The following is a 26,758-nucleotide window of genomic DNA, read 5'->3' as shown; positions in this document are numbered from 1 at the left end:
AATTTGACAGGAAGAAAGTAAAGTCTGATGTAGCAGTATTTCAGTGGAGTAAGGGAAATTACAGTGGTATGAGAGAGGAGTTGGCCAAAGTAAATTGGAAGGAGCTGCTAGCAGGGATGTCAGCAGAGCAGCAACGGTGTGTGTTTCTGGGAAAAATGAGGAAGGTACAGGACATGTGTATTCCAAAAGTGAAGAAACATTCAAATGTTAAAACAGTACAACCGTGGCTGACAAGGGAAGTCAAAGCTAATGTAAAAGCAAAAGAGAGGGCATACAACAAAGCAAAAATTAGTGTGAAGACAGAGGACTGGGAAGCTTTTAAATCCCTACAGAGAGCAAATAAATGAATCATTAGAAAGGAAAAGATGAAATATGAAAGCAACCTAGCAAATAATATCAAAGTGGATAGTAAAAAATTTTTTCAAGTATGTTAAAAATAAAAGAGAAATGAGAGTGGATATAGGACCGCTAGAAAATGAGGCCAGATAAATAATAATGGGGGACTAGCAGATGGCTGATGAACTAACTGAATATTTTGCCTCAGTCTTCACTGTGGAAGACACTAACAGTGAGCCTGATGTTGTAGTGTGTGAGGAAGAGGAGTGAGTGCAGTTACTGTTACAAGAGAGAAGGTGCACAAAAAGCTGAAAGACCTAAAGGTACATAAGTCACCCAGACCAGATGAACTGCACCCTGGGGTTCTGAGAAAGGCAGTGTTAGAGATTGTGGTGACATTAGAAATGATCTTTCAAAAATCATTGGACTCTGGCATGGTGCCAGAGGACTGGAAAATTGCAAATGTTACTCCACTCTTTAAGAAAGGAGGGAGGCAGCAGAAAGGAAATTATAGACCAGTTAGCCTGACCTCAGTGGTTGGGAAGATGTTAGAGTCAATTGTCCAGGATAAGGTGATGGAGTACTTTATGACACAGGGATAGGACAAAGTCAGCATGGTTTCCTTCAGGGAAAATCCTGCCTGATGAACCTGTTGGAATTATTTGAGGAGATTACAAGTAGGATAGATAAAGGGGATGCAGTGGATGTTGTATATTTGGACTTTCAGAAGGCCTTTGACAAGGTGCCACACATGAGGCTGTTTACCAAGTTAAAAGCCCATGGTATTACAGGAAAGTTATGAACATGGTTAGAGCACTGGCTGATTGGTTGGAGGCAGCGAGTGGGAATGAAAGGATCCTTTTCTGGTTGGCTGCCAGTGACTGGTGGTGTTCCACAGGGGTTGATGTTGGGACCACTTATTTTTATGCTGTATATAAATGACTTAGATGATGGAATAGATGGCTTTGTTGCCAAGTTTGTAGATGATACAAAGATTGGTAGAGGGGCAGGTAGTGTTGAGGAAACAGGTAGGATGCAGAAGGACTTAGACAGATTAGGAGAATGGGCAAGAAAGTGGCAAATTAAATATAATGTTGGAAAATGCATGGCCATGCATTTTGGTAGAAGAAATAAATGTGCCGACTATTTTCTAAATGGGGAGAAAATCCAAAAATCTGAGATGCAAAGGGACTTGGGAGTCCTTGTGCAGAACACGCTAAAGGTTAACTTGCAGTCAAGTTGGTGGTGAGTAAGGCAAATGCCATGTTAGCTTCCATTTCAAGAGGAATGTGATGCTGAGGCTTTATAAGGCAATGGAGAGGCCTCACCTTGAGTATTGTGAAGAGTTTTGGGCCCCTCATCTTAGAGAAGATATGCTGGCATTGGAGAGGGTCCAGAGGTGGTTCACAAGGATGATTCCAGGAATGAAAGGGTTATCATACGAGGAATGTTTGATGGCTCTGGGTCTGTTCTCACTGGAATTCAAAAGGAAGAGGAGGGATCTCATTGAAACCTTTTGATTGTTGAAAGGCCTAGACAGAGTAGATGTGGAAAGGATGTTTCCCATGGTGGGCGAGTCTAGGACCAGAGGGCACAGCCTCAGGGCAGCGGGGCGCCGTTTCAAAACAGATATGTGGAAAAATTTCGTTAGCCAAAGGGTGGTGTATTTGTGGAATTTGTTGCCACATGCAGCTGTGGAGGCCAGGTCATTGGGTGTATTTAAGGCAGAGATTGATAGGTTCCTGATTGGACACAGCATCAAAGGTTACAGGGAGTAGGCCGGGAACTGGGGTTGAGGAGGAGAGAAAAAAGAATCAGCCATGATTGAATGGTGGAGCAGACTCGATGGGCCAGATGGCCTAATTCTGCTCTGATGTCTTATGGTCTTATGATTAGGACTCTTCCTCTGGAATAAGGAATGGACGATCGATGGACTGACGATGTTTTAGGTTGGGACCCTTCTTCTGGAGTGAGGAATGGACAGTTGATGGACAGACAATGTTTGTGTTGGGACCCCTACTCTGGAATGACTATGAACAGCATACACCTTTGTAGCTGGTTCTTTTCTCTATGACTTTAAAGTGGTGGATAACTCAATTGTGCAAAGGCATTACTCAATATAATTCCCTAGATACAACATTTATGTGCAGTTCAGATTTATTCAACTTTCTCTATCATTTCACTGTCAAAATCTGTATATGTTCAATGAGTAACAGAAATATTACAGTGTGGCTCTCATGATGTCCTTTCCAGACAGCTCGAATGGGGACAGGACACGTCTATGGTAGGGGGGCTGCCTTGAATGCAGCAGACAGGGAGGAGAGACGTTCTGGTCTTTGCAAGTCAGTACAATGACTTGATCAAATGCTACATGATGAGACACATTTCTTCTGCAAACAATAACATGCGAGGAGTTTGATGCTTACTCTCGAGTGTTAGTAGCTCTTCTTCACTGAGTATGTGCAGATCACCAAGAGCTACTATGTACTCCTGGAAGTGTATACAATTCCCAGTCAAACATTGAGAGGAACTCTGTGGAATGCTAAAAAGATCCGATGGACCGCACTCTCTCTCTACTCTTCTCTCCCTCTCTCTCTCTCTAGTCTCCCTCCGTCTCACTTTCCCTCTCTTTCTTCCTCTCTATCTCTCTCCCCTTCTCTAACACTCTCCCTCTCTCTTAGTCTCCCTCTTTCTCTCTCTAATTTCTCTCGCTCTCCCTCTCTATCTCTCTCTCTCCCCCTCTCTTAGTTTCCCCCTTTCTCTCTCAAGGCTCCCTCTTTCTCCCTCTATTTAGTCTCCCTCAGTCTCTCACTTTCCACCTCTTTTCTCTCTCTTTCCCCTTCTTTCTCCCTCTACTTTCTCTCTCTCTCTCAAATGTTTGAAGTAAATTTATTGTGTCACCATATACAGCTGTGAGAGCCTGATGGTTGAGGGGTAATAACTGTTCCCAAATCTGGAGTTGCAAGTCCGAAGGCTCCTGCACCTCTTTCCTGATGACAGCATTATTTGGGTGGTGGGGATCTAATGCTGCTTTCCTGTGTCAGATGTTCTCCATGGCGGGGAGGGCTTTACCTGTGATGGGCTGGAGTGTAAAGTGAGTAGAGCAGGGGGCTAAGCTCACAGCCTTGTGGTGAACCTGTGCTGATGGAGATTGTGGAGGAGATGTTGCTACCAATCCAAAATAACTGGAGCCTGCAAATGAGGAAGTTGAAGATCCAATTGCATAAGGAGGTACTGAGGCCAAGGTCATGAAGTTTATTGATTAGTTTTGAGGGGATGATAGTATTGAATGCTGAGCTGTATTTGATCATGACCTTCCTGGTGTTTGCATCTATGCTGTTTAGATGCTCCAGGCTTGGTTGAAGAGCTAATGAGATGGCATCTGCTGTGGACCTGTTGGTCTGGCGGGTGAATTGGAGCAGATCCAAGTTGCTTCTCAAGCATCCCCAAACACTTCACCACTGCGAATGTAAGTGCCACTGGAGACAGATGTTACCATGGTCTTCCCAGGCACCAGTATAACTGAAGTCTGCTTGAATCAGGCGGGTACCTCAGACTGGTGAAACAGGAGGTTAAAGATCTCAGTGAACTCTCCAGCCAGTTGATCAGCACAGGTCTTTAGTACTTGTCCAGGTACCCCATCTGGGGATTCACCCTCCTGAAGGATGCTCTCACTCCAGCCTTAGCGACTGAAATCACAACATCATCGGGGGCTGTGATGGTCCCTCCATGTTTTGAGCGTAGAAAGCATTGAGCTCACCTGGTAGTGAAGCCCTTGCTGTCACCCATGTTGCTTGATTTCACTCTGTAGCCGGTGAGAGTGTTCAACCCCTGCCACAACTGTTGAGCATCCTTCTTTGATTCAAGTTTAGTTCGGAATTGCCACTCCACCAATGAGATGGCTTTCCAGAGACTGTACCTGGACCTCTTATAATTTTCTTGGTCACCGGGCTTGAACGCCTCTAACCTGACCCTTGGCAGATTGAAGATCTCATGGTTCATCCAGGGCTTCTGGCTGGGGAACACTCCAAATGATTTTGTGGGGACACACTCATCTACAACTGTTTTAATAAAGTCCATGACAACCATGGTGCATTCATTCAGATCCACAGATGAGTCATTGAACATGACTCAGTCTATCAGCTCAAAGGCATCCCATAGCCACTCCTCTGCCTTCTGCAACCCCCTCTTTGATGTCCTAATCTCTGGAGCTTTGCTCGTTAGCCTCTGTCTGTACACAGGTAGCAGAAGGACAGCCAAGTGATCCGATTTACTGAAATGCCATCTGGGCATGGAACAGTAGGCATTCCTTATCAGCATAACAGTGGTTTAGTGTGTTGGGACCTCTGGCGCTACAGGTTATATGCTGATGGTAAATGGGCAGGGATCCCTTCGAACAGTCTGTCTATAACTATGATATGAAATGTGTTGGGACAGACTGTTTCTTGTTCGGTGACAGCATCATTCAGTACCTCAAGCACTTGATTATAGTCGACTACTGGTGAAATGTAAGCTATGGTCAGGGTCACAGAGGATAACTCCTTTGGTAAATGAAACAGACAGATGTAGAGATGGCAATGAGAGTTTATTCATAATAATTCCAAAGGGACGTCGGTGGCTCGGTCAAGCGATACCACGAGAAGTAACATTCTCGAAACTAGGACCCCACGATTAGCACTAATCAGGCGTCCACTCGAATAATACAAGTAACATGGAATCCCTGAGCCAATCAAAATAAACTGAACAATCTTAAAGAGAAAGCACCAGGAAACTGAATTACAAATAATGAGTTGCTGAAGAAAAGTACAAGGAACACCGAACAATTAACAACTCTAGATAAACAACAATTAACCAGTTCAGGTGCTATTAAAAACTTCGGAGTCCAATGCTCTCCAGCTCCCCGCACAGGCCCAAAGGGCTCACTACAACCCTTAATCCAGGACCACTCATACAGGACGGCACCTTGAACCTCCGTAGGCTACTGGCCCTCCATTAGTTGGGACACGGAATACAGAAGTAGGGAGATTACGCTCCAACTTTATAAAGACTTGGTTAGGCCAAAGCTGGAGGTCTGGTCACGATACTGTAGGAAGGATGTGATTACACAATGGATGATGCGCCATAGTCCCTGGTGAGCAGATTCACTAGGATGTTGCCTGGGAGGGAGTGCTTTTGTTACAAGAGGAGACCAGGGAGGCTTGGTCTGTTCTGAACTGGGGGAAGTTAAGGTAGGAAACTTTACCTCTATGACATAGATTCCCAGTCCAGAAGAAGGGCCTTGGTCTGAAGTGGTGATGGTCCATTTCCCTCCATAGATGCCGCCTGGCCCATTAGGTTCTCCGTTTCTCCAGATCCCGGCGTTGGCACCCTTTTGTGTCGACATAGATTTCGGATAAGGAGTAAGAGATTTCGGAGGGATCTGAGGGGCCCCTCTTCCCTGGAAAGTGATGAGTACCTGAACAGCACTGCCCGAGGGAGAGGGTGAAATAGGATCTGTGATGACACTTGGATTGATTAGGCCTGACTGCGGAAAGCTATGGGCCAAGTGCGGGGATGTAATTAATCCAGCTGGGTGCCCAATGGCCCACGCAAGGGGGCTGGTGTAACACTACATCAAGAGATCTATAGATCGGGCTGGTTAAGGTAGAGAGAAACAGACTCCGATTATTTACTTAGAACAACAAAACTTTGTTTATTAGGACAAAAGAGCAAGCATTAAAATACTTCTCTACATTTGCACGGGAGCACACCTCGCACCATGCCTGATCCATAGTGCCATTCACAACCAGCCTGTTAGTGAGACCTCCAACGATCACTGAACCCCCAACCACTCTCCTTTTACACCGATATGAAATGCTGCAGGCGGTGAGCTAACAGATTCACACCAGCTCAAGCCACCGAACCAGAACCAGTCACAACTTCACAAGACCCATTCCTGTCTTCACCTAACTCTCATCTCCCCTCATCTGTACTCTCACGGTCACCGCATTGTACTTGCCACGACATACACTGCCAATATCGGAACCCAAGTACAGACTCTGACGTAGAGACAGAAGTTTATCCATAATCATTCCAACGGAACATCAGGGGCTCAGCCAAGCAACATCACGGGAAGTAACGTCCTCTAAACTAGGACCCTGCGATTAGCACGAAGCAGACAGCCCCAAGTACAATACAAGTAACACAGAGCGCCTGAGCCAATCAAAATAACAGGCTTAAGCAGAGGCCACCAGGAGACCACATTACAAAGAGAAAAAAACACAAGGAACTCTAAACGAATAATGACTTCCATTAATTAGCAATTAACTGACTCAGGTTCTCTAAAAACCTCATAGGCCAGTGCTCTCCAGCGCCCCATACAGGACTGAAGAGCTCATTACACATTGCCCCAAATGTTGCATTCTCACAGCCATTACAGCCACGGCCAGGCCACAGTCATGGTGAAGACATTCGACGTGCAGAAAGAAGAACCCTGCACAATTCCACTGAGTTGCCTGTTTCCATCCTGTAGAATTCGATGGCTCCGTGACTCCACGCACAAGCAGTACATCGATGCCCCAGTGATTTGGGCTCCAACCTGACCTCGGGCACAGTTTCCACCAGCATGGGTTTCCTCCCACTTTCCAAAGATGATATCTGACAACCCTCCCCCCCGCCCCCCGGTGCTTTGCCAAACAAACGACTGACGGGATATCAGCAGGTCACCTCTAGTGACAATCTTTAAGGATGATTAGAGAAGCTTTGAGATCTGCTGAAATCAGAAGGGTGGGGAGGGAAGGGATCGACCCTGGGAATGCGTGGAAAATAAAGGAGATTTACGGACAGTAGGATGGGCCTGGTGGGCTAGAGGGCCGATTCGATGCCATCTGACTCCAGGTCCCCATAACCTCGGCAGCAGAAGGCGGGCACCACCTCTCAGGCTACCCACCCACGTGCCACCCCATCCACGACAAAGCACAGCTCCCACTTCCTCATCAGCCACGTCAGAACCCACAGGACCGGAGCAGAAGCAAGTCGCCCTCCATCCCAAAGGGATGCCTAAGAAAACCCTTAACCACCATGGCATTACTGTGGTTTTCAGATCATTGATTTGCGACCCTCAGATACTAAATCCATGAGTAATCATTGGGAAACAGTAATAATCCTGACTCTCATTACTGAACCTTCAGTGGCAATTCGTCTCGAGGCTTTGCCAAACAAAAGACCGAGGGAACATCAATAGATCATTTCTAATGGAAATCTTTAAGAACTAAAAGCGAAGCTTTGTGATCTCAAACAAGGGAAAGTCTGCAGATGCTGGAAATCCAAGTAACAAACGGAATGTGGAAAAATAAGTACAGTCGACATTTCGGGCCGAAACCCTTTTTCCAGGGATGCTGCCTGGCCTGCTGAGTTCCTCCAGTATTTTGTGTGTGTAGATTTGAGAGTATTCTGTGTGGTTTTAGGCCCCTCATCCAAGAAAAGATGTGCTGGTATTGGAGAAGGATGTTGAATGACTCTGGGAATGAAAGGGTTAACATATGAAGAGTATTTGATGGCTCTGGGCCTGTACTCACTGGAGTTTAAAAGAATGGGGGGATGGGGGAGGTGGGATCTCACTGAAATCTATTGAATTTTGAAAGGCCTAGATAGAATGTGTGGAGGGGATGCTTCCTATAGTGGGTGAGTCTAGGACCAGAGGGGACAGAGATGAGGAGGAATTTCCTTAGCCAGATGGTGGTGAATCTGTGGAATTCATTGCCACAGATGGCTGTGGTGGCCAAGTCATTCGGTACATTTAAAGTGGAGGTTGATAGGTTCTTGATTAGTTACAGGGAGAAGGCAGGAGAATAGAGTTGAGAGGGGTAGTACATGAGCCATGAATGAATGGTGTAGCAGACTCAATGGGTCACATGGCCTAATTCTACTCCCACATCTTATGGTCCGATTGCATTATGGAATTTCAATCCGTTGGTATATTGAGAAGCAAATTCCAGGGAAAAAAGACGCCTCTGTATCTTCATCATTTCAGACACGTCCATCAATCTCTCTCCCATTCTTAGCAGCTCTGAGTCAAATAACCTTAACTTTTCCATTCTTAACTCATAAGTATAATCCCCGGAAGCATTCCCTCTTGAACACTTCCCATAGATCATTCATATAGATTCGTGCCTAAGATTGGATGCAGCGCTCCAGATGGCTTAAGCTGATTTCTACACATTCAGTATACATTCCAACTTCTGGACATTCGGCTTCTACAATAAGCGTGATACAGAATGGGTGAACTAACTGCTTTGTCTCTGGGCGTCCCACCTAAAAGATTTGTACACATCCTCCCTAGTTTCCATTCTGTCCTCATTGTCTCTTGCCAAACTTCAGCAGATCATTCTCTATCGTGTGACCTTCCACTTGCCCTCTGTTTCATCAGCCCTTCTCGGATTCTCCAAATGCATTGCTTGCTATTTTCTTGTTTTATCTGTATACTTTGAAACCCAAATCCAAGTCATTAATGAACACCAGCAACAAAGGTTATCTTGATGCTGAAACCTTTGGACCAAACTGTGCAAAAGCCTTAGGCACGTGTAAGAAATAAGTAAAATGAAGATGCTTTCAAAAATAATGAAATGAAAGGTTTGTAAATACAGTATCAAAACAATTGCAGTAAAGAACAGTAAACAGTAAAAGAATAATCTAATCAATATTTGGTGTGGCCACCCTTTGCCTTTAAAACTGCATCAATTCTCTGAGATACATTGCCGTGCAGTTTTTATAAGAAATCCACTGGTAAGTTCTTCCAAGCACCTTGGAAAATGTGCCATAGTTTCTCTGCAGACGTTGGCTGTTTTGCTTGCTTCTGTCTCTCCAGGTAATTCGGGACAGCCCCAATGATGAGATCAGGGCTCTGTGGAGACCATATAATCTGAAATCATATGAAAAAATCCTGGGTGCCTGAGACTTTTGCACAGTACTGTAAACGTTAGCATTTTTCCTGTCCAAAAATCACCAACCCGCCGTTATTTATTTCCCTTCATTCGTTTTGTATCTTTGCCATTGCTGAGGTTTATTCTCCCCTTTTCCCACAAAAACCTAACTTATAAATACTTTATCAAAAGCCTTTTAAAAATGACATACATACCTCCAATACACAATGTTCACATAGCATCTCCAACAATACTTCATCAAAAACCTTGATCAAAGTAACATTTATTAAAAAATCTCTGCTCTTTATTTGGTACAAACACTTAAAATTTTCTGAAATATTTTTACTCATAGATTAAAGTGCTGTTTTATACTTTGCTCTTGTTCTGAAGAACATTAGCAATCCTCTAATCCTTTGACATCTACATGAATCGAAGGAGGATTTGAATACTGTGGGGAGGATATCTGCTGTGTCTCCAGATTATCCTTCCTGTCTTGTTGAACACCATCTTAACCAGATGAATTACCTGCTTTGTGAACTATTAACCTTTTGCATACATTTTCCTTATACTTAACTAATCCATTAAACTAACAACTTTATTTTTACATAACTTTGGAACATATTCAGTTTCTTGCTAAAAAAGAACTGCAAAGTCTTTAATTAATACCTCTGCTAAATCTATTCCCAGTTAGTGGAGCTGCTCTTGCCCCTTGGAACACTTTGCTTGAATAATGCTGAGGAAACTTTAACTCTTCCTTATTTAATTAGACCAGGGGTTCCCAGCCTTTTATTATGCCATGGAGCCTGACCGTTAACTGAGGGGTCCGTGAATTCTGGGTTGGGAACCCCTGGATTAGGTAGTGCTTGAAACCAACACTGAGTACTTTGTGTTTGAAAATGTTCTGTTAATCCGAAAGATTAAAATCCTTACAATAGTGAAATAAGGTCTCAGGGGTTTAATGTGATTTGCAATTTTTCATGTGCCGACACCTTCACTAAATCTTGCAAGCTTTAGAATCTGCAGGCAGTATTTTTTTCTGTTCTCTGAGGTGGGATCTCCATCAGGAACTTCTCTGCAGCGTCTCTTCTGAGCTGGAGTTCCATTTGTACACAGGTACATAACACTCCTCATCACTCAAAGTCAGATCCAGGGATAAGCTAGCTGCAGCAGCCACGCAGTGATGACGGTGAATGCTGCAAAGGTAAGCGCCCTCTGGAAGGTGAATCTTGTTGAAGTAGGGAGGCGTTCCAACCTGAGGAAAGAGAGAATCTTTATTGGTTTCTTTCCCCCATCATGTCAGGCTGTGGCAGAGTAGAAAAACCACTGAATAACTTTCATACTATACAGTAGGACATGCCTGAGCTAACTTCCACTGAACAGGTTTGTGTGATGACTATGCTATAGGTCACATTTTGCAATGGCTCCTGTAACTGCAGGCATGAAGAGGCGTTTATGGGACAACAGGAAAGAGGATGAGGTGCTTAGCATTCAGTTGGAATGTCCCTGGTCCTGCATCGGTGGGCAGCCTCTTCTCCCAGACAGCACAAAGAGCTGGGCGACACACCCACTGGCCTTTCGGGAGGCACAACTTGAAGCCTCTTGTATGTAAGTGCACGTGGTTCCTTTATGTTCTTGAACCCATCCATGAGACCTTGCTTCCGAGATGGTCAAAGGCATAATCCCTTGAGAGAGTCTGCACCAGCATCTTTTTCAAAAGGCAGCATCTTTGACCACGGGATGTAAAACCGGAGTTTACGTTCAACCTCTAAGTGGAACATGAACGTGAACCTGCTGATCCACAGTCTAGCGTTAACACTGTTTGGGGGAAGTAGACATGTTGCTGCAGCTGGCAGGAAAAGGAGGGGTCATCACTGACGTGAATCGTACTGACACTGTGTCATAGTCAGACTTCAGTGGCCATTCATATTGAGCTGCTACACAGCCTGATGCCGGGTACTGCTGTTACTCAGAGAGGTTTTTAAAAAGGTGAATCGTTTACTTTAGGACAGCAGAGGTTTCAGGGAATGGACGGGAGAGAAGTGAACAAGATCATTGAGTCTGCTAGCCCTTGGCAGATATCTAGTCCGCAAGCAGCTAGAAGAGTAGGAGTAGGCTGGGTGGAGAGAATCTTCTTCCCTGTGGAAGAGGGAGCTGGAGCAATACTTGGCTGGAGGTAACAACTAGCAGGGAGTAGCCATTCCATTCTTTGGTTCCTCTGCCACTTATTAACATCAGGTTAACACCACTTCCTGCACTAACCCCAGATCTATAGATTCTCACTTAATATCCATCAATATCACCAATCAATCCCTGTCCTGAATATGCTCAGTAGCTGAGCCTCCATAACCCTGGATTACTGGGTAGCCCTCTGAGCTACCACATTAATACGAACTAGTGCTACAAATGGCCCTCGAGAAACTCTATTGAATTATATTCTTTTCACTTTGGTAAAACTTTGGTAATACTACTTAATCATTTCAGTCAGTCCCTTTAAGGCTCACTGTAAAACCTAGAAAACAGTTACAAACCAGCATAAACTAAACTACACTGGAAACTGGAGCAATCAGAGAGTTGGAAATGAACATTGGAAAACTGGAGGGATCAGAGAGTTGGAAATGAACATTGGAAAACTGGAGGGATCAGAGAGTTGGAAATGAACATTGGAAAACCAGAGAACGTGGGAAAACTGGAGGGATCAGTGAGTTGGAAATGAACATTGGAAAACTGGAGGGATCAGAGAGTTAGAAATGAACATTGGAAAACCAGAGAACATTGGAAAACTGGAGGGATCAGAGAGTTGGAAATGAACATTGGAAAACTGGAGGGATCAGAGAGTTGGAAATGAACATTGGAAAACTGGAGGGATCAGAGAGTTGGAAATGAAGACAGGCCTGAAAGCACAAAGAAAGAACACTAGCTTTGTAAAGAGTGAGAAAGATCAGGTGGTTCTTTTCATTCAGCTATTTTAGGAGCATATTGATTTGCTGTGCATTTCCTTCATTATCTGCTATTTATCAGTATCCAGTTGTCCATCGTTTTGTCTTGTCTGTCAGAACCGTCCATGACATTGCCTCAGATGGTTACTTACGTCAATGACCCCTCGCTTGTTGCGTCTGGACAGGGCTCCTCTCCACCATTCTCTGATCCACTGTCATTCACATCGGGTTTTAATGCGTCATCTTCTTTTGCAACACCAGTGTTTTCTTCCTGATTGCATCTAAGAATGGGAAACAGCAAGAAGGTTGCGTTAATAAATTCCCTTCAATCCATACTGTGTTACTCAACTCAAGAGCACTAATTCGTGATATCCAACAGCTGTGTTCCGTGGGACCGAGCCAATCACAGAGAGATGTCCAAAGACGCAGACCTTTTCAAAAAGGGAATCTGTCAGTGGGCCAGATGATATCATAGACTGATGTATATACACATACAGACACACACACACACACACACACGCACGCATGCACACACTCACACACACACACAGACACACAGACACACACACACACACACACACACACGCACGCATGCACACACTCACACACACACACAGACACACAGACACACACACACACACACACACACGCACGCATGCACACACTCACACACACACAGACACAGACACACACACACACACTGGCACACACGCACACACACACACACTGGCACACACGCACACACACTGGCACACACGCACACACACACAGATTGCCCATCTCCTCAGGGTACAGTAGTGGTAAGCATGGAACTGTCACGGTATCACTGCACGGTGGTGGTCACAGGTCCATACTCTATAACGCTGGGTTACAGTTCTGGGATGCACAGGTCTGTCACTGTAGAACCTCAGGATAGAGCACTGGTTGGTCCTGGTATTTTAGAGTAATGGTCGCTACACATCTCTCAATAGTTTTAACTGAAATTTCATCGAGGTGCATGAACATTCCACTCCTACCATGGACTCTCTCCCAGGATTACCTCATGTTGGAAAGAAGTTCCAGTGTATGAACCTCAGGATTTCCGATGAAGTGGCTTGGTTCAGTAGGAATTGGTGAATCGGTAAACGGGTTTATTATTGTCAGACAGTGAAAAACTTTGTTTTGCATTCCATCCTTGCAGATCATTTCATCACATCACCACATTGAGGCTGTGCAAGGGAAAAGCAATTGCAGAATGTGGAAGATAGTTTTGCAGTTAGAGAAAGTGCAGTGCAAGCTGGCAATAAGGTCCAAGGCATGACAAGGTGGATTGTGAGGTCAAGCGTCCATCTTAATGTACAAGAATTAGACCATAAGACAAAGGAGCAGAAGTCATCCATTCGGCCCATCGAGTCTGCTCCGCCATTTTATCATGAGCCGATCCATTCTCCCATTTAGTCCCACTCTCCTGCCTTCTCACCATAACCTTTGATGCCCTGGCTACTCAGATACCTATTTGTCTCTGCCTTAAATACACCCAATGATTTGACCTCCACTGCCACCCTTGGCAACAGATTCCACAGATTCACCACTCACTGGCTAAAAAAATTCTTCGCATCTCTGTTCTGAATGGGCGCCCTTCAATCCTTAAGTCATGCCCTCTCGTACTAGACTCCCCCACCATGGGAAACAACGTTGCCACATCCACTCTGTCCATGCCTTTCAACATCCGAAATGTTTCTATGAGGTTCCCCTCCCTCATTCTTCTAAACTCCAAGGAGTACAGTCCAAGAGCGGTCAAACATTCCTCATAAGTTAACCCTCTCATTCCTGGAATCATTTTAGTGAATCTTCTCTGAATCCTCTCCAATGTCAGCACATCCCTTCCTAAATAAGGAGCCCAAAGGAATTCTGTTTGATCGTGTTGTAACAGCTGGATAGGAGCTGTCCCTCACTTCGGGGATGATTGCGAGGAAATGTATTCTGTTTGATGGGTGGGAAATACAATCTTTTCGAGGTGGAATCTTCAGAGAGGACCTCCCGTGTGGAGCAGGTAGAGCAACAAGAGGGCAGTCGTGGAGTAGGGAGGGGTCAGAAAGGAGCAGCGGAGGAGCGAAGGGGCAGAGGGTGAGGAGGAAGTGGATAAACGAGGGCTGGTTGAGGTGAGGAGTCAGTGGAGGAATGAGGGATGGAGTGAGGGGGCAGAGAGTGCAAAGTGAGTGGAGGAATGGGGCAGAGTGATGGGCAGTGGGTGGGGAGTGAGTGGAGGGATGGGGCAGAGTGAAGGGGCAGTGGGTGGGGAGTGAGTGCAGATAGAGGGATAGAGTGAGGAGGGAGCATAATGACATTGAGTGAGTGGGAAGAACTTTCACTGCTAGTTGTGTGGAATTAAATTAAATCACGTTCCCCTCATCTCCCTCTGACGCACTATGAACCTTAAAGTGAATTCCCACCACCCCCACAACTCAGCCCTTTCAACCACCCATGTCCCTGAACCACCTCCCCTCAGGACCCATTACTCACCCACCCTACCCAGTCCACAACCATCCTCACTCCCCTCGCCCAACCTGACACATTTCTACCCATCCTCTCAGTCACCCTCCAACCCACTCACACCAACACCACCTATTGCGTTTACACCCTCAGTCATCCCAACCCATCCCTCGCTAACCCTTCCTCAACAGCACTCCCACCCACCTCACCAAAGCCTATCCCAAACCACAACCCCACCCACTCATCTCTGACCTGTCTGCAAAATGATTTTGTGCCACAAATCTAGAAGATTCAAGATCTTTGACCAGTTATTAAATTACTGAAATAAATGTTTCAATCTCCCAAAAATATATAATTTTGATGGATTTGGAGATATACCTCTGGCTCACAGACCATTAAACAGGGCAGTGATGTCCTCCCAGATCTCCCTTGCCTCATAATATATCATCACACTGATTTCTCACTGTATAGTACTTAATAAGCAGAAGTTTTCTCCAATAACAATGAGACTATTAGCACCAGCCACAAGACAGTTCCCCAGCAATCTGCTTCAGCCATTCTCTGAGGCTGAGCCATTCCCTCTCCACTCTTGAAACTTATTTGATCCCAAGATCAGAGTCTGCCTCCCTCCACCAAATTACAGCCTGACTTCTCTGCTGACTCTGGAAAGCTCATTAATGCTCTCTTCAATCCAACCATTGCAGACTCTCCTGCTGCTTTTAACATCCCCCGGTGACCTTCATATATTGACTGGCAGCCTGGTGTGGAACCACCAATGTTCTTGAACAGAACATCACGCAAACAAGTAGTTGATACAGCCCAGTCCATCATGGGTAAAGTCCTCATCACCAGTGAGCACACCAACATAAAACATTGTCACAGAAAGTCAGCATCCATCACCGGGGACCAACACCACCCAGGTCAGGCTGCCATCAGGAAGAAGGTACAGGAGCCTCAGGGTTCACACCACCAGGTTCAGGAACAGTTATCACCCCTTGACCATCAGGCTCTTGAACCACAGGGGATAACCTCACCTAACCTCACTTGCCCCATCATTGAAATGTTCTCACAACCAATGGACTCTCTTTCAAGGACCCTTCATCTCATGTTCTTGATATTTATTGCTGATATTTTTATTATTATTATTATTTATTATTTTTTTTGTATTTGCAGCTTGTTGTCTTCCGCACTCTGGTTGAATGTTCAAGTTGGGTAACCTTTCAGTGATTCTGTTATGTTTATTATTCTATAGATTAATTGAGTACGCACACAAGAAAATGAATCTCAGGGTTGTATATGTACTTTGATAATGAATTGACTTTGAGTTTTGATATATCCTAAATGCTGCTGTCCAGATGTCCTAGGGTTGAGTGAAGAGCCAGTGAGATGGCATCTGCTGTAGATCTGTAGGCAAATTGGAGCAGATCCAAGCCATTTCTCAGGCAGGAGTTAATATGTTTCATCACCAACTTCTTGAAGCGCTTCATCACAGTGGATGTAAGTGCTACTGGATGATAGTCATTGAGGCAAGGTTCCACATTATTCTTAGGCATCGGTATAATTGAAGCCTGCTTGAAGCAGTGGGGTATCTCAGATTGCCAAAGCAAGAGGTTAAAGATATCGGTGAACACTCCAGCCAGTTGATTAGTGCAGGAGGTCAGTACTCAGCCAGGTACCCCACCCGGACTCGATGCTTTCCAAGTGTTCACCACCCTGACTGAAATAACAGGGTCATCGGGGGCTGTGGGAGTTTGTAAAGACTCCTCCATGTTTTCATGGTCAAAGGTATTGAGCTCATCTGGGAGAGCCTGTGTCACTTGATTTCACTTTACAGGAGATGATTTCATTCAAACCCAGCCACAACTGTTGAGCACCCTTCACTGATTCAAGTTTAGTCTGGAACTGCCATTTTGTACGTGCGATGGCTTCTGGTTGGGGAATGATTTTGTGGGAACACACTTGTCTACGACTGATTTCATAAAGTCCGTGACAACCATAGTGAATTAATTCAGGTCCCTAGAAGAATCCTTGTCCACCAGCTCGAAGCAATCCCATAGCCGCTCCTCTACCTCCCACGACTACCTCTTTGTTGTCCTAACCACTGGAGCTTTACTCTTCGGCCTCTGCCTGTATGCAGGTAGAAGGACAGACAAGTGATCAAATTTTCCAAAATGCATTCTGGGCATGGAACGATAGACACTCCTTATCGTAGCATAGCAGTGGTCCAGTATGTTGGGACCCCTGGTGCCATAGGTTACATGCTGATAGTAATTGGGCAGAGATTGCTTCAAACCAGCCTGACTAAAGTCCCCAACTATGATTTGAAAAGTGTCAGGATTGGCTGTTTCTTGCTTGGTTATGGCAGCATTCAACATCTTCAGTGCCTGTTTACCGTTGCTTGTGGTGGCATATAAACTGTGGACAGGATCACAGAGGAGAATTCTCTTGTTAAGTTGAATGGTCAGCACTTAATCATTAGCTGTTCCTGGATGGGGGGAAATTGAGTGAGACCAAACCGCCATAGTCCTGATTGATAAGCTACAGAACCTGGGCCTCTGTACCTCCCTCTACAATTGGATCCTCAACTTCCTAACCAGAAGACCACAATCTGTGCAGATTGGTGATAACATCTCCTCCTTGCTGACAATCAACACTGGTGCACCTCAGGGGTGTGTGTTTTGCCCACTGCTCTACTCTCTCTAGACCCATGACTGTGTGGCTAGGTACAGCTCAAATACCATCTATAAGTTTGCTGATGATACAACCATTGTTGGCAGAATCTCAGATGGAGATGAGAGGGTGTACAGGAGCGAGATATCCCAGCTGGTTGAGCGGTGTCGCAGCAACAACCTTGCACTCAATGTCAGTAAGACCAAAGAGCTGATTGTAGACTTCAGGAAGGGTAAGATGAAGGAAGCCATACCAATCCTCATAGAGGGATCAGAAGTGGAGAGAGTGAGCAGTTTCAAGTTCCTGGGTGTCAAGATCTCTGAGGATCTAACCCGGTTCCAACATTTCAAGAAAGAAGGCAAGACAGCAACTATATTTCATTAGGAGTTTGAAGAAATTTGGTTTGTAATGTAAAACACTCAAAAACATCTATAGATGTACCATGGAGAGCATTCTGACAGGCTGCATCACTGTCTGGTATGGAGTGGAGGGGGCTACTGCACAGGACCGAAAGAAGCTACAGAAAGTTGTAAAATTAGTCGGCTCCATCTTGGGTACCAGCCTCCCATAGTATCCAAGATGACTTCAAGGAGTGATGCCCCATTATTAAGGACCCCCATCACCCAGGGCATGCACCCTTCTCATTGTTACCACCAGGAAGGATGAACAGAAGCCGGAAGGCATACACTCATAAATTTCACAACACACACCGATGATAGTAAACCTGATTCTGGTTCTGACATCTGAGCATCACAGAGAGTTTGTCATAAGACACACACACCCAGCTTTCTCTGAATCAGCAGTTCAGTCTATCCTGTGTATTGAGAATCCTTGGGATCTTACATATAACATAACATATATAACAATTACAGCACGGAAACAGGCCATCTCAGCCCTTCTAGTCCGTGCCGAACACTTACTCTCACCTAGTCCCACTGACCTGCACTCAGCCCACAACCCTCCATTCCTTTCCTGTCCACATACCTATCCAATTTTACTTTAAATAACAATACCAAACCTGCCTCTACCACTTCTACTGGAAGCTCGTTCCACACAACTACCACTCTCTGAGTAAAGAAATTCCCCCTCGTGTTACCCTTAAACTTTTGCCCCCTAACTCTCAAATCATGTCCTCTTGTTTGAATCTCCCCTACTCTCAATGGAAAAAGCCTATCCATGTCAACTCAATCTATCCCCCTCATTATTTTAAATACCTCTATCAAGTCCCCCCTCAACCTTCTACGCTCCAAAGAATAAAGACCTAACTTGTTCAGCCTTTCCCTGTAACTTAGGTGCTGAAACCCAGGTAACATTCTAGTAGATCTTCTCTGTACTCTCTCTATTTTGTTGACATCTTTCCTATAACTTGGTGACCAGAACTGTACACAATACTCCAAATTCGGCTTTACCAATGCCTTGTACAATTTTAACATTACATCTCAACTCCTATACTCAATGTTCTGATTTATAAAGGCCAGCATACCAAAAGATTTCTTCACCACCATATCCACATGAGGTTCCATCATCAGGGAACTATGCACCATTATTCCTAGATCACTCTGTTCTACTGCATTCTCCAATGCCCTACCATTTACCATGTATGTCCTATTTGGATTATTCCTACCAAAATGTAGCACCTCTCATTTATCAACATTAAACTCCATCTGCCATCGTTCAGCCCACTCTTCTAACTGGCCTAAATCTCTCTGCAAGCTTTGAAAACCTACTTCATTATCCACAACACCACCTACCTTAGTATCATCTGCATACTTACTAATCCAATTTACCACCCCATCATCCAGATCATTAATGTATATGACAAACAACATTGGACCCAATATAGATCCCTGAGGCACACCACTAGTCACCGGCCTCCAACCTGACAAACAGTTATCCAACACTACTCTCTGGCATCTCCCATCCAGCCACTGTTGAATCCATTTTACTACTTCAATATTAATACCTAACGATTGAACCTTCCTAACTAACCTTCTGTGCGGAACCTTGTCAAAGGCCTTACTGAAGTCAATAGACAATAGACAATATCCACTGCTTTACCCTCGTCAACTTTCGTCATAAACTCTTCAAAAAATTCAATAAGATTTGTCATTCCTTTGACCTTCCATGCACAAATCCATGCTGACTATTCCTAATCAGACCCTATCTATCCAGATAATTATATATACCATCTCTAAGAATACTTTCCATTAATTTACCCACCACTAACGTCAAACTGACAGGCCTATAATTGCTAGGTTTACTCTTAGAACCATTTTTAAACAATGGAACCACATGAGCAATACGCCAATCCTCCAGCACCATCCCCATTTCTAATGACATTTAAAATATTTCTGTCAGAGTCCCTGCTATTTCTACACCAACTTCCATCAAGGTCCTAGGGAATATCCTGTCAGGACTCGGAGATTTACCCACTTTTATATTCCTTAAAAGTGCCAGTACTTCCTCCTCTTTAATTGTCATAGTTTCCATAACTTCCCTACTTGTTTCTCTTACCTTACACAATTCAATATCCTTCTCTTTAGTGAATACAGAAGAAACGAAATTGTTCAAAATCTCCCCCATCTCTTTCAACTCCACACATAGCTGTCCACTCTGATTCTCTAAAGGACCAATTTTATCTCTCACTATCCTTTTGCTATTAATATAACTGTAGAAACCCTTCGGATTTATTTTCACCTTACTTGCCAAAGCAACCTCGTATCTTCTTTTAGCTTTTCTAATTTCTTTCTTAAGATTCTTTTTACATTCTTCATATTCCTCAAGCACCTCATTTACTCCATGCTGCCTATATTTATTATAGATCTCTCTCTTTTTCCTAACCAAGTTTCCAATATCCCTTGAAATCCATGACGCTCTCAAACTTTTAACCTTTCTTTTCAACCTAACAGGAACATAAAGATTCTGTACCCTCAAAATTTCACCTTTAAATTACCTCCATTTCTCTATTACATCCTTCCCATAAAACAAATTGTCCCAATCCACTCCTTCTAAATCCTTTCGCATCTCCTCAAAGTTAGCCTTTCTCCAATCAAAAATATCAACTCTGGGTCCAGTCCTATCCTTCTCCATAATTATATTGAAACTAATGGTATTGTGATCACTGGACCTGAAGTGCTCCCCAACACATACGTCCATCACCTGACCTATCTCATTCCCTAACAGGAGATCCAACACTGCCCCTTCTCTAGTCGGTATCTCTATGTATTGCTGCAAAAAACTATCCTGCACACATTTTACAAACTCCAAACCATCCAGCCCTTTTACAGAATGGGCTTCCCAGTCTATGTGTGGAAAATTAAAATCTCCAACAATCACAACCTTGTGCTTGCTACAAATATCTGCTATCTCTTTACCTATGCATCATAAGTGTATACAGTGAGCCATGTCTCTGTGAAACACAGAATGCAGCAATTTCTCATTTCCCTCCAATACAGCAATCTTGCCCTTAATGTCCTCAATCTTGTTCTCCAGTGACTGTGCATTTGCTATCAAGATAATTGGTGAAGGGGGTCTCAATCCTCTGCGTTTCAGCCTGATGTAAAGTCTACCCCTCCTCCCTCGTTTCCGGCCCTGGCAATGTACCTTTGTCTGCTTAAACGTGCCATATCTGCAAGCTTGAGAGTTAAGTCCGCTGAGTCCTTCAGAACATCATGAAATTGCTAGTTCCATCCTGGGCCTGGTATTTCCCTGGCTCCACCACAGAACACAAAGCAATCTACATATGTGCAGCAGCCATAGTTGATGTTGTCCTGGGTTCAAAGCCAGCTACTGAACTGTCTTCTATGTGATAGTTGGCATTTGGCCAGAACTTCCAAATGGTTATGAACACCTGTCAGCTCCTGACTTTACCCCTCACCCAGGATGACACCCACCACCTCCACACCCAGCTTTACCTAAGCTGTTGGAGTGGGTACCCAGCAGTTTCCATCACCTGAGAGACGCTGTGTTATTCCAACAACCATGCTTACCTCTCGAGGGAGCATTCTGAAGTGTTCGTTAAAGGAGCGGAAGCTTCTCCTGATCTCGTTGATTTGCTGCTTGCCACTTCTTCCAACCTCACTTTTTGTGACCTGGGAAGATGTGAAGAGTTTAGAACTGACAACATTAATGGAAGGATTTTTCTGCCTTCAACATAAAGCCATTACATTAAATGTAGAGACTTCACACTTGTGTGAGTGCTATGACCAAAGAAAGCATAGCTGGAGTCGCTTGGCACTTTAGGGTGTTGATTAGGTGTGTCAGAAATCAAAACTGTGAAAATTAGTGAAAAAAATGCAATATTTACAAAATGGTATCTACAAGAAAACAGAATAACATCTTCATGCTTATTTTGGTGCAATGTGAACACCTGGCAGCCCTGATCTCTCTCTCTTACTGAGGGCAATGAGTTCCTTTTATTAGGCAGCAGGTCATACCATCTTTAATTACCAACAGTTAACTGAAGACTAGACATGAACTAGAATCTGATGCACCCCACAAAATAAACAGAAGTATCTATCTTAAATACAGTATACAAACAATATATACACATTTACACATCCCCTTTACTAAAGAAGTGGAGTATTCTGGTGTGAATGGTGGGAAAGACACCACGAAACCACGCTGAGCACATCAACTCGGTTTAGGACCCAGCGGACGCCGTGTGACTGCCAGGACATGACAGTGTGAAACAGCAGATCGCCCAACACCATCGACACTTACAGTAAAGTACAAAATAAAGAATAACATTTAATGAAACTTTAGTGTCTGACTCTGAATGTATGTAGCAATGCGGAGGGAAAGTTGAAGTCCTGACCCGAGCCTTTGTGGCTCATCAGGCCAGTGCTTATGCCGGTTTCTGTGGCGTGAAGCGACTGAGAGTACGAGACTCCCCCCCCCCACCCCCCCATGGATAGGATGCCAGTCTATTGCGAGGTTAACACCCAGCATTTTGCCGGTACCTATTTTCAGCTGGGTGGACTGGAGCAATGTGTGGTTAAGTGCCTTGCTCAAGGACACAATATGCTGCCTCAGCTGGGGCTCGAACTCATGACCTTCAGATCGCTAGTCCAACGCCTTAACCACTTGGCCACGCGCCACAATACGGAGGGAAAACAGTGGGTTAATTACCAGGGAAGACATTGAAGAGTGTACACTCTCCCAGCAACAACAGAATGACAAGTCAATGTTTGTGTGTGAGTGAATGCTCGTGTGTAAGGAGAGCGTTTACCAGATGGTCGCCATCACAGTGAGGTACCTGGTTTATATTCAGAGAATGACAGATTATTGGATGTTAATGAAACCAAGGACGTGGGTCATTTAGGGATGTGTTAAAAATGAAATCCACCATTATCTTATTGAATGGTGGAACAGTAACGAGTGGCAGTGTCTGTTCCTTATCTTCTTACATTTCTATTTATTCTTTAGCTAACGACATAAGTGGTAATCAAATAGCTACTTATATACGTCATCTGCTTCTACAGGTCACAGAAACAATTAATTTGATTGCAAATTGCTTTGGAATGCCTGAAATATGTGAACAGTGCCCTGCGTTGATATAAGTCCCCACATTGAAGCAGGTATGTGGCACACAGTTGTATAGTAGGTAGTGTGACACTATTACAGCAGGAGGGGGGGTCGGAGTTCAAAGTTCAATCCCGGCAGTCTCTGCTGGAACTTGTACATTTTCCCCATGGAATGCGTGGGTTTCCTCCCACGGTCCAAAGGGGTACTGGTTAGCACAGTAGGTTCATTGGTCATTGAGTATTGTCCCGTGATTAGGTTAGAGTTAAACTGGGGGTTACTGGACAGCAAGGCCCCAAGGGTTGGAAAGGCCCATTCTGCACTGTATCATGAAATAACGAAGGAAATTTGTGTCCAAGTCTAGCCTTTGTCCTTCGCAATCTTTGTTGGTAGCTCTTGGGTTCAAACCCCACCTGCAAAACTTTGAACAACAAGTCAGTGCAGAATGGAGAGGTGGGTGCTGCTCAACCCTGGCGGAGAAGCTAAACCCAAGCCCTGTCTGCACTCTCAGGCGGGGCGCCTCCCAACACTGTGCATCTTCCCACACCCACACTTGTTCGAAGCTTTCTCTCACACTCGCATTTGCATGCGTTGTAGCAGTGTGGGATAAGCTTGGAGAGAAAGGAATTATATAATGAGGAGTAGGCTGAAATTCAACCCTTGGAGTTGTGTTTGTTCAATCTGCATTCAGTAGTACAATAGCTACCACTGTATACACTTCACCTGCGGTAAAATCCAGTCTATTGTCCACTGGGTTCAGCCGGCAGGTTACTTGTTACGTCCGCACCCTTGTGCTGGCCTGGTCCTGTGCCAGTCCTGGTGGGACTGTGGACCAAGAACCTCGTGGCCTCTCTCAGGATGTCAGCAATCCACCTCCCTCGACTCGGTCTGCAGGCAGCCTCCCGACCTGAGCCCTCGCCAGCAGATACTCACGGTGGAGGGGAACCAGGATTAGAGCTAGTCGAGGACAATGGATGTCTAGATGGGGTGGGAGGGGGGGGAACATCTCTCCAGCAGCCAGGGTAGAATCACAGACAGCCAGTGGTGGAACTGTTAGGCAAACAAGGAAGGCAAGCAATATGGGGAAGCACAACAGTTACAAGTAACTTTGGAAAGAATTATTTTCATTTCCATGTACAATAAAACTCCTTGCTCCATACATTCCCAATGCATTGAGCGTACTAATTCATGGGGGACAGACTAATACACCCTTCTTTGCTGTCTCTCGATGTAACATAACCATTCAACCAACCTTGCTACCACAGGAAAGCACAAAAAAAATCACAGAGAAGACATTCTGAGATGGGGGAAATCCAGAGCAACGCGCACAAAATGCTGGAGGAACTCAGCAGGTCAGGCAGCATCTATGGAAAAGATGCTTTGGGCCAAGGCCCTTCTTCAGGACTGAAAAGGAAGGGGGAAGAGGCCAGACTAAAAAGGTGGGGGGTGGTGAAGGAGAATAGTCAGAAGGTGATAGGCAAAGCCAGGGGAGTAAGAAAGACAAAGGGCTGGAGAAGAAGGAATCTGATAGGAGAGGAGAGTGGACTACAGGAGAAAAGGAAGGAGGAGAGGATCGGGGGAGGTGCTAGGCAGGTGAGAGGCCAGAGTGGGAAATAGAAAATGAAGAGAGGGGGAGGGAATTTTGTTTTTACCGAAAGGAGAAATAGATATTCATAGCATCAGGTTGGAAGCTACCCAGATGGGATACAAGGCAGTGGTGGGGTGTAGCTCACCTCCTGACTCCGTAGAGCCTCTCCTCTATCTGTAAGGCACAAGTCTGAAATGTGAAGGAATGGTGGTACGACTCTCTTGTCGGTGACGATGCATCGGATCCACTGCTCCTCAGTACCAAACGGGTGTGACACCTTCTAGGAAAGAGCAGCCCAAGCTCTGGGATCTTTTCCACACCTTCACCATTCACTTCCTTCACCAACGGAGCACCATGGCTAGAGGATATATCACCTCCAAGATGAAACGCAACAATGTACACCAAGGCTTCAAATATCACCACCTACAACCCTCTGGAGGAACCCAGTGGGTCCAGCAATATCAATGGCAGCAGATTGCTTCCGATTCCAGCTTTTGCACTCTCTTGTGCCTTCAATGGCACATCCCTTGTATGTATTAAAAAGGAATTTATGCAGATTATAGTAAGGGCATCGGGAATATAATATCCCAGTGTTATTGGTGTATTCCTTTGATGGAGATGAACATTTAAAGGAAGCCGGAACTGCATAGAAAGGAAAGGCCGGGGTCAGGCATTTACACAGAGGTGTAATAAATCTCAGAGGAGAGGGAGCTACAGAGCATGGATGCTATATAGAGACTTGGAAGGAGAAGAAAAGAGATAGAAAGTTCACACGTTCGCAACACCACGAGTAACCAGCCTCTGAGTGTCACCCACACTCTGCACTTAAACTTTGCGCTGGCCTTCCTTGCTGTAGGAAGTGCTGCCCTACCTGTTTACAATGGTGCCTTCGCCTTCTCTTTCGCTGCTTCCGGAAAGTGGAGCAGGGGAGGGCAGATCGGAGGCCTTGTGCAGAATGTGGTTTTCGGAAAGGTCTTCCTGAAGATCCTGCGGTTTACTGCAATGCAAGCACAAAGGACCATTACCACAGCAAGAGCCAGTTCTTCTACAAGGTCAACAATACATTGCTGTTTCCCTTCCTATCCTTGCCACGCAGCTCAACGAGGTCCCCTTTGGGATCTTTGCTCAGAACTCGTTGGATTTGGGACAGTGTAAACACTATGAAATAATCACTACCTCCTGACAATGTTCCTCTCTGCCTGTGTTCCGTTCCATTAATTTTATGCCTGAAAGCAAATGGAACAGTCGAGGGTTTATATGTAGAGTGTTGATGAAGCTGTAGTGATAGCAAACATGGATCTCCCTCAAGCTTGCGCATTGACCCAATGTGCTTTCATTCTACGTGATGAAGATGCAAATACAATGGATCAGGAGAGAGGTCTTTGCCTACTAGGCACATCAAGAACAAGTCTGGAGAACCCGTTATCATCCCAGACGGAATCAATTAAATCTGAACAGACCAGAATTCATGCATGAGATTTTCCCGCTCTTTCCAGATTAACACAAAGTTGGATGGCCTACAAATTCCTTGAGTCATTTAGACAATGACATCATTTTTGCATAACAATTTTATTTCCTGGAGAGACAATCTGTGCCCATTGTCTGACTGAAATAGCTTGTTTAACAATAGATTAAGAAATTGAGAGAGACACCTAAATTGTGGATTGAGTGGACAGTGGAGAAGGTTGACTAGAAACATAGAAAACCTACAACACAATACAGGCCCTTCAGCACACAATGCTGTGCCGAACATGTACTTACTTTAGAAATTATCAAGGGTTACCCATAGCCGTCTATTTTTCTAAGCTCCATGTACCTATCCAGGAGTCTCTTAAAAGACTCTATTGTATTCACCTCCACCACCGTCGCCGGAAGCCCATTCCATGCACTCACCACTCTCTGCGTAAAAAACATCGCTGACATCTCCTCTATACCTACTCCCCAGCACCTTAAACCTGTGCCCTCTCATGCTAGCTATTTCAGCCCTGGGAAAAAGCCTCTGACTATCCACACAATCAATGCCTCTCATCACCTTATACACCTCTATCAGGTCACCTCTCATTCTCTGTCGCTCCAAGGAGAAAGGGCCAAGTTCACTCAACTTATTCTCATAAGGCATACTCCCCAATCCAGGCAACATCCTTGTAAATCTCCTCTGCACCGTTTCTATGGTTTTCACATTCTTCCTGTAGTGAGGCGACCAGAACTGAGCACAGTACTCCAAGTGGGGTCTGACCAGGGTCCTATATAGCTGTAACATTACCTCTCGGCTCCTAAAATCAATCCCATGATTGATGAAGGCTAATGCATCGTATGCCTTCTTAACCATAGAG

The 26,758-nt window shown here is 44.8% G+C and overlaps 1 protein-coding gene across 2 annotated transcripts in view; it reads right to left on the bottom strand.

The window, feature by feature from the left end:
* Positions 1-9,499: 9,499 nt before the first annotated feature.
* Positions 9,500-26,758, bottom strand: part of LOC140731426 (uncharacterized) — a 111,186-nt gene continuing 93,927 nt past the window's right edge. For both annotated transcript variants that reach the window (XM_073052929.1, XM_073052930.1), the window contains exons 15-18: positions 25,297-25,422; positions 21,304-21,405; positions 12,325-12,453; positions 9,500-10,488 (exon numbers count right to left, since the gene is read on the bottom strand). In XM_073052929.1, coding sequence (XP_072909030.1) covers positions 10,377-10,488; positions 12,325-12,453; positions 21,304-21,405; positions 25,297-25,422 — 469 coding nt within the window. In that variant the 3' untranslated portion in view covers positions 9,500-10,376. The remainder of the gene's footprint in view (positions 10,489-12,324; positions 12,454-21,303; positions 21,406-25,296; positions 25,423-26,758) is intronic.

Source organism: Hemitrygon akajei, chromosome 8 (genome assembly GCF_048418815.1).
Source record: "Hemitrygon akajei chromosome 8, sHemAka1.3, whole genome shotgun sequence".
NCBI classification, from domain to species: Eukaryota; Metazoa; Chordata; class Chondrichthyes; order Myliobatiformes; family Dasyatidae; genus Hemitrygon; species Hemitrygon akajei.
The sequence above is the reverse complement of the archived record's forward strand: the minus strand, read 5'-3'. Positions and strand labels throughout refer to the sequence as shown.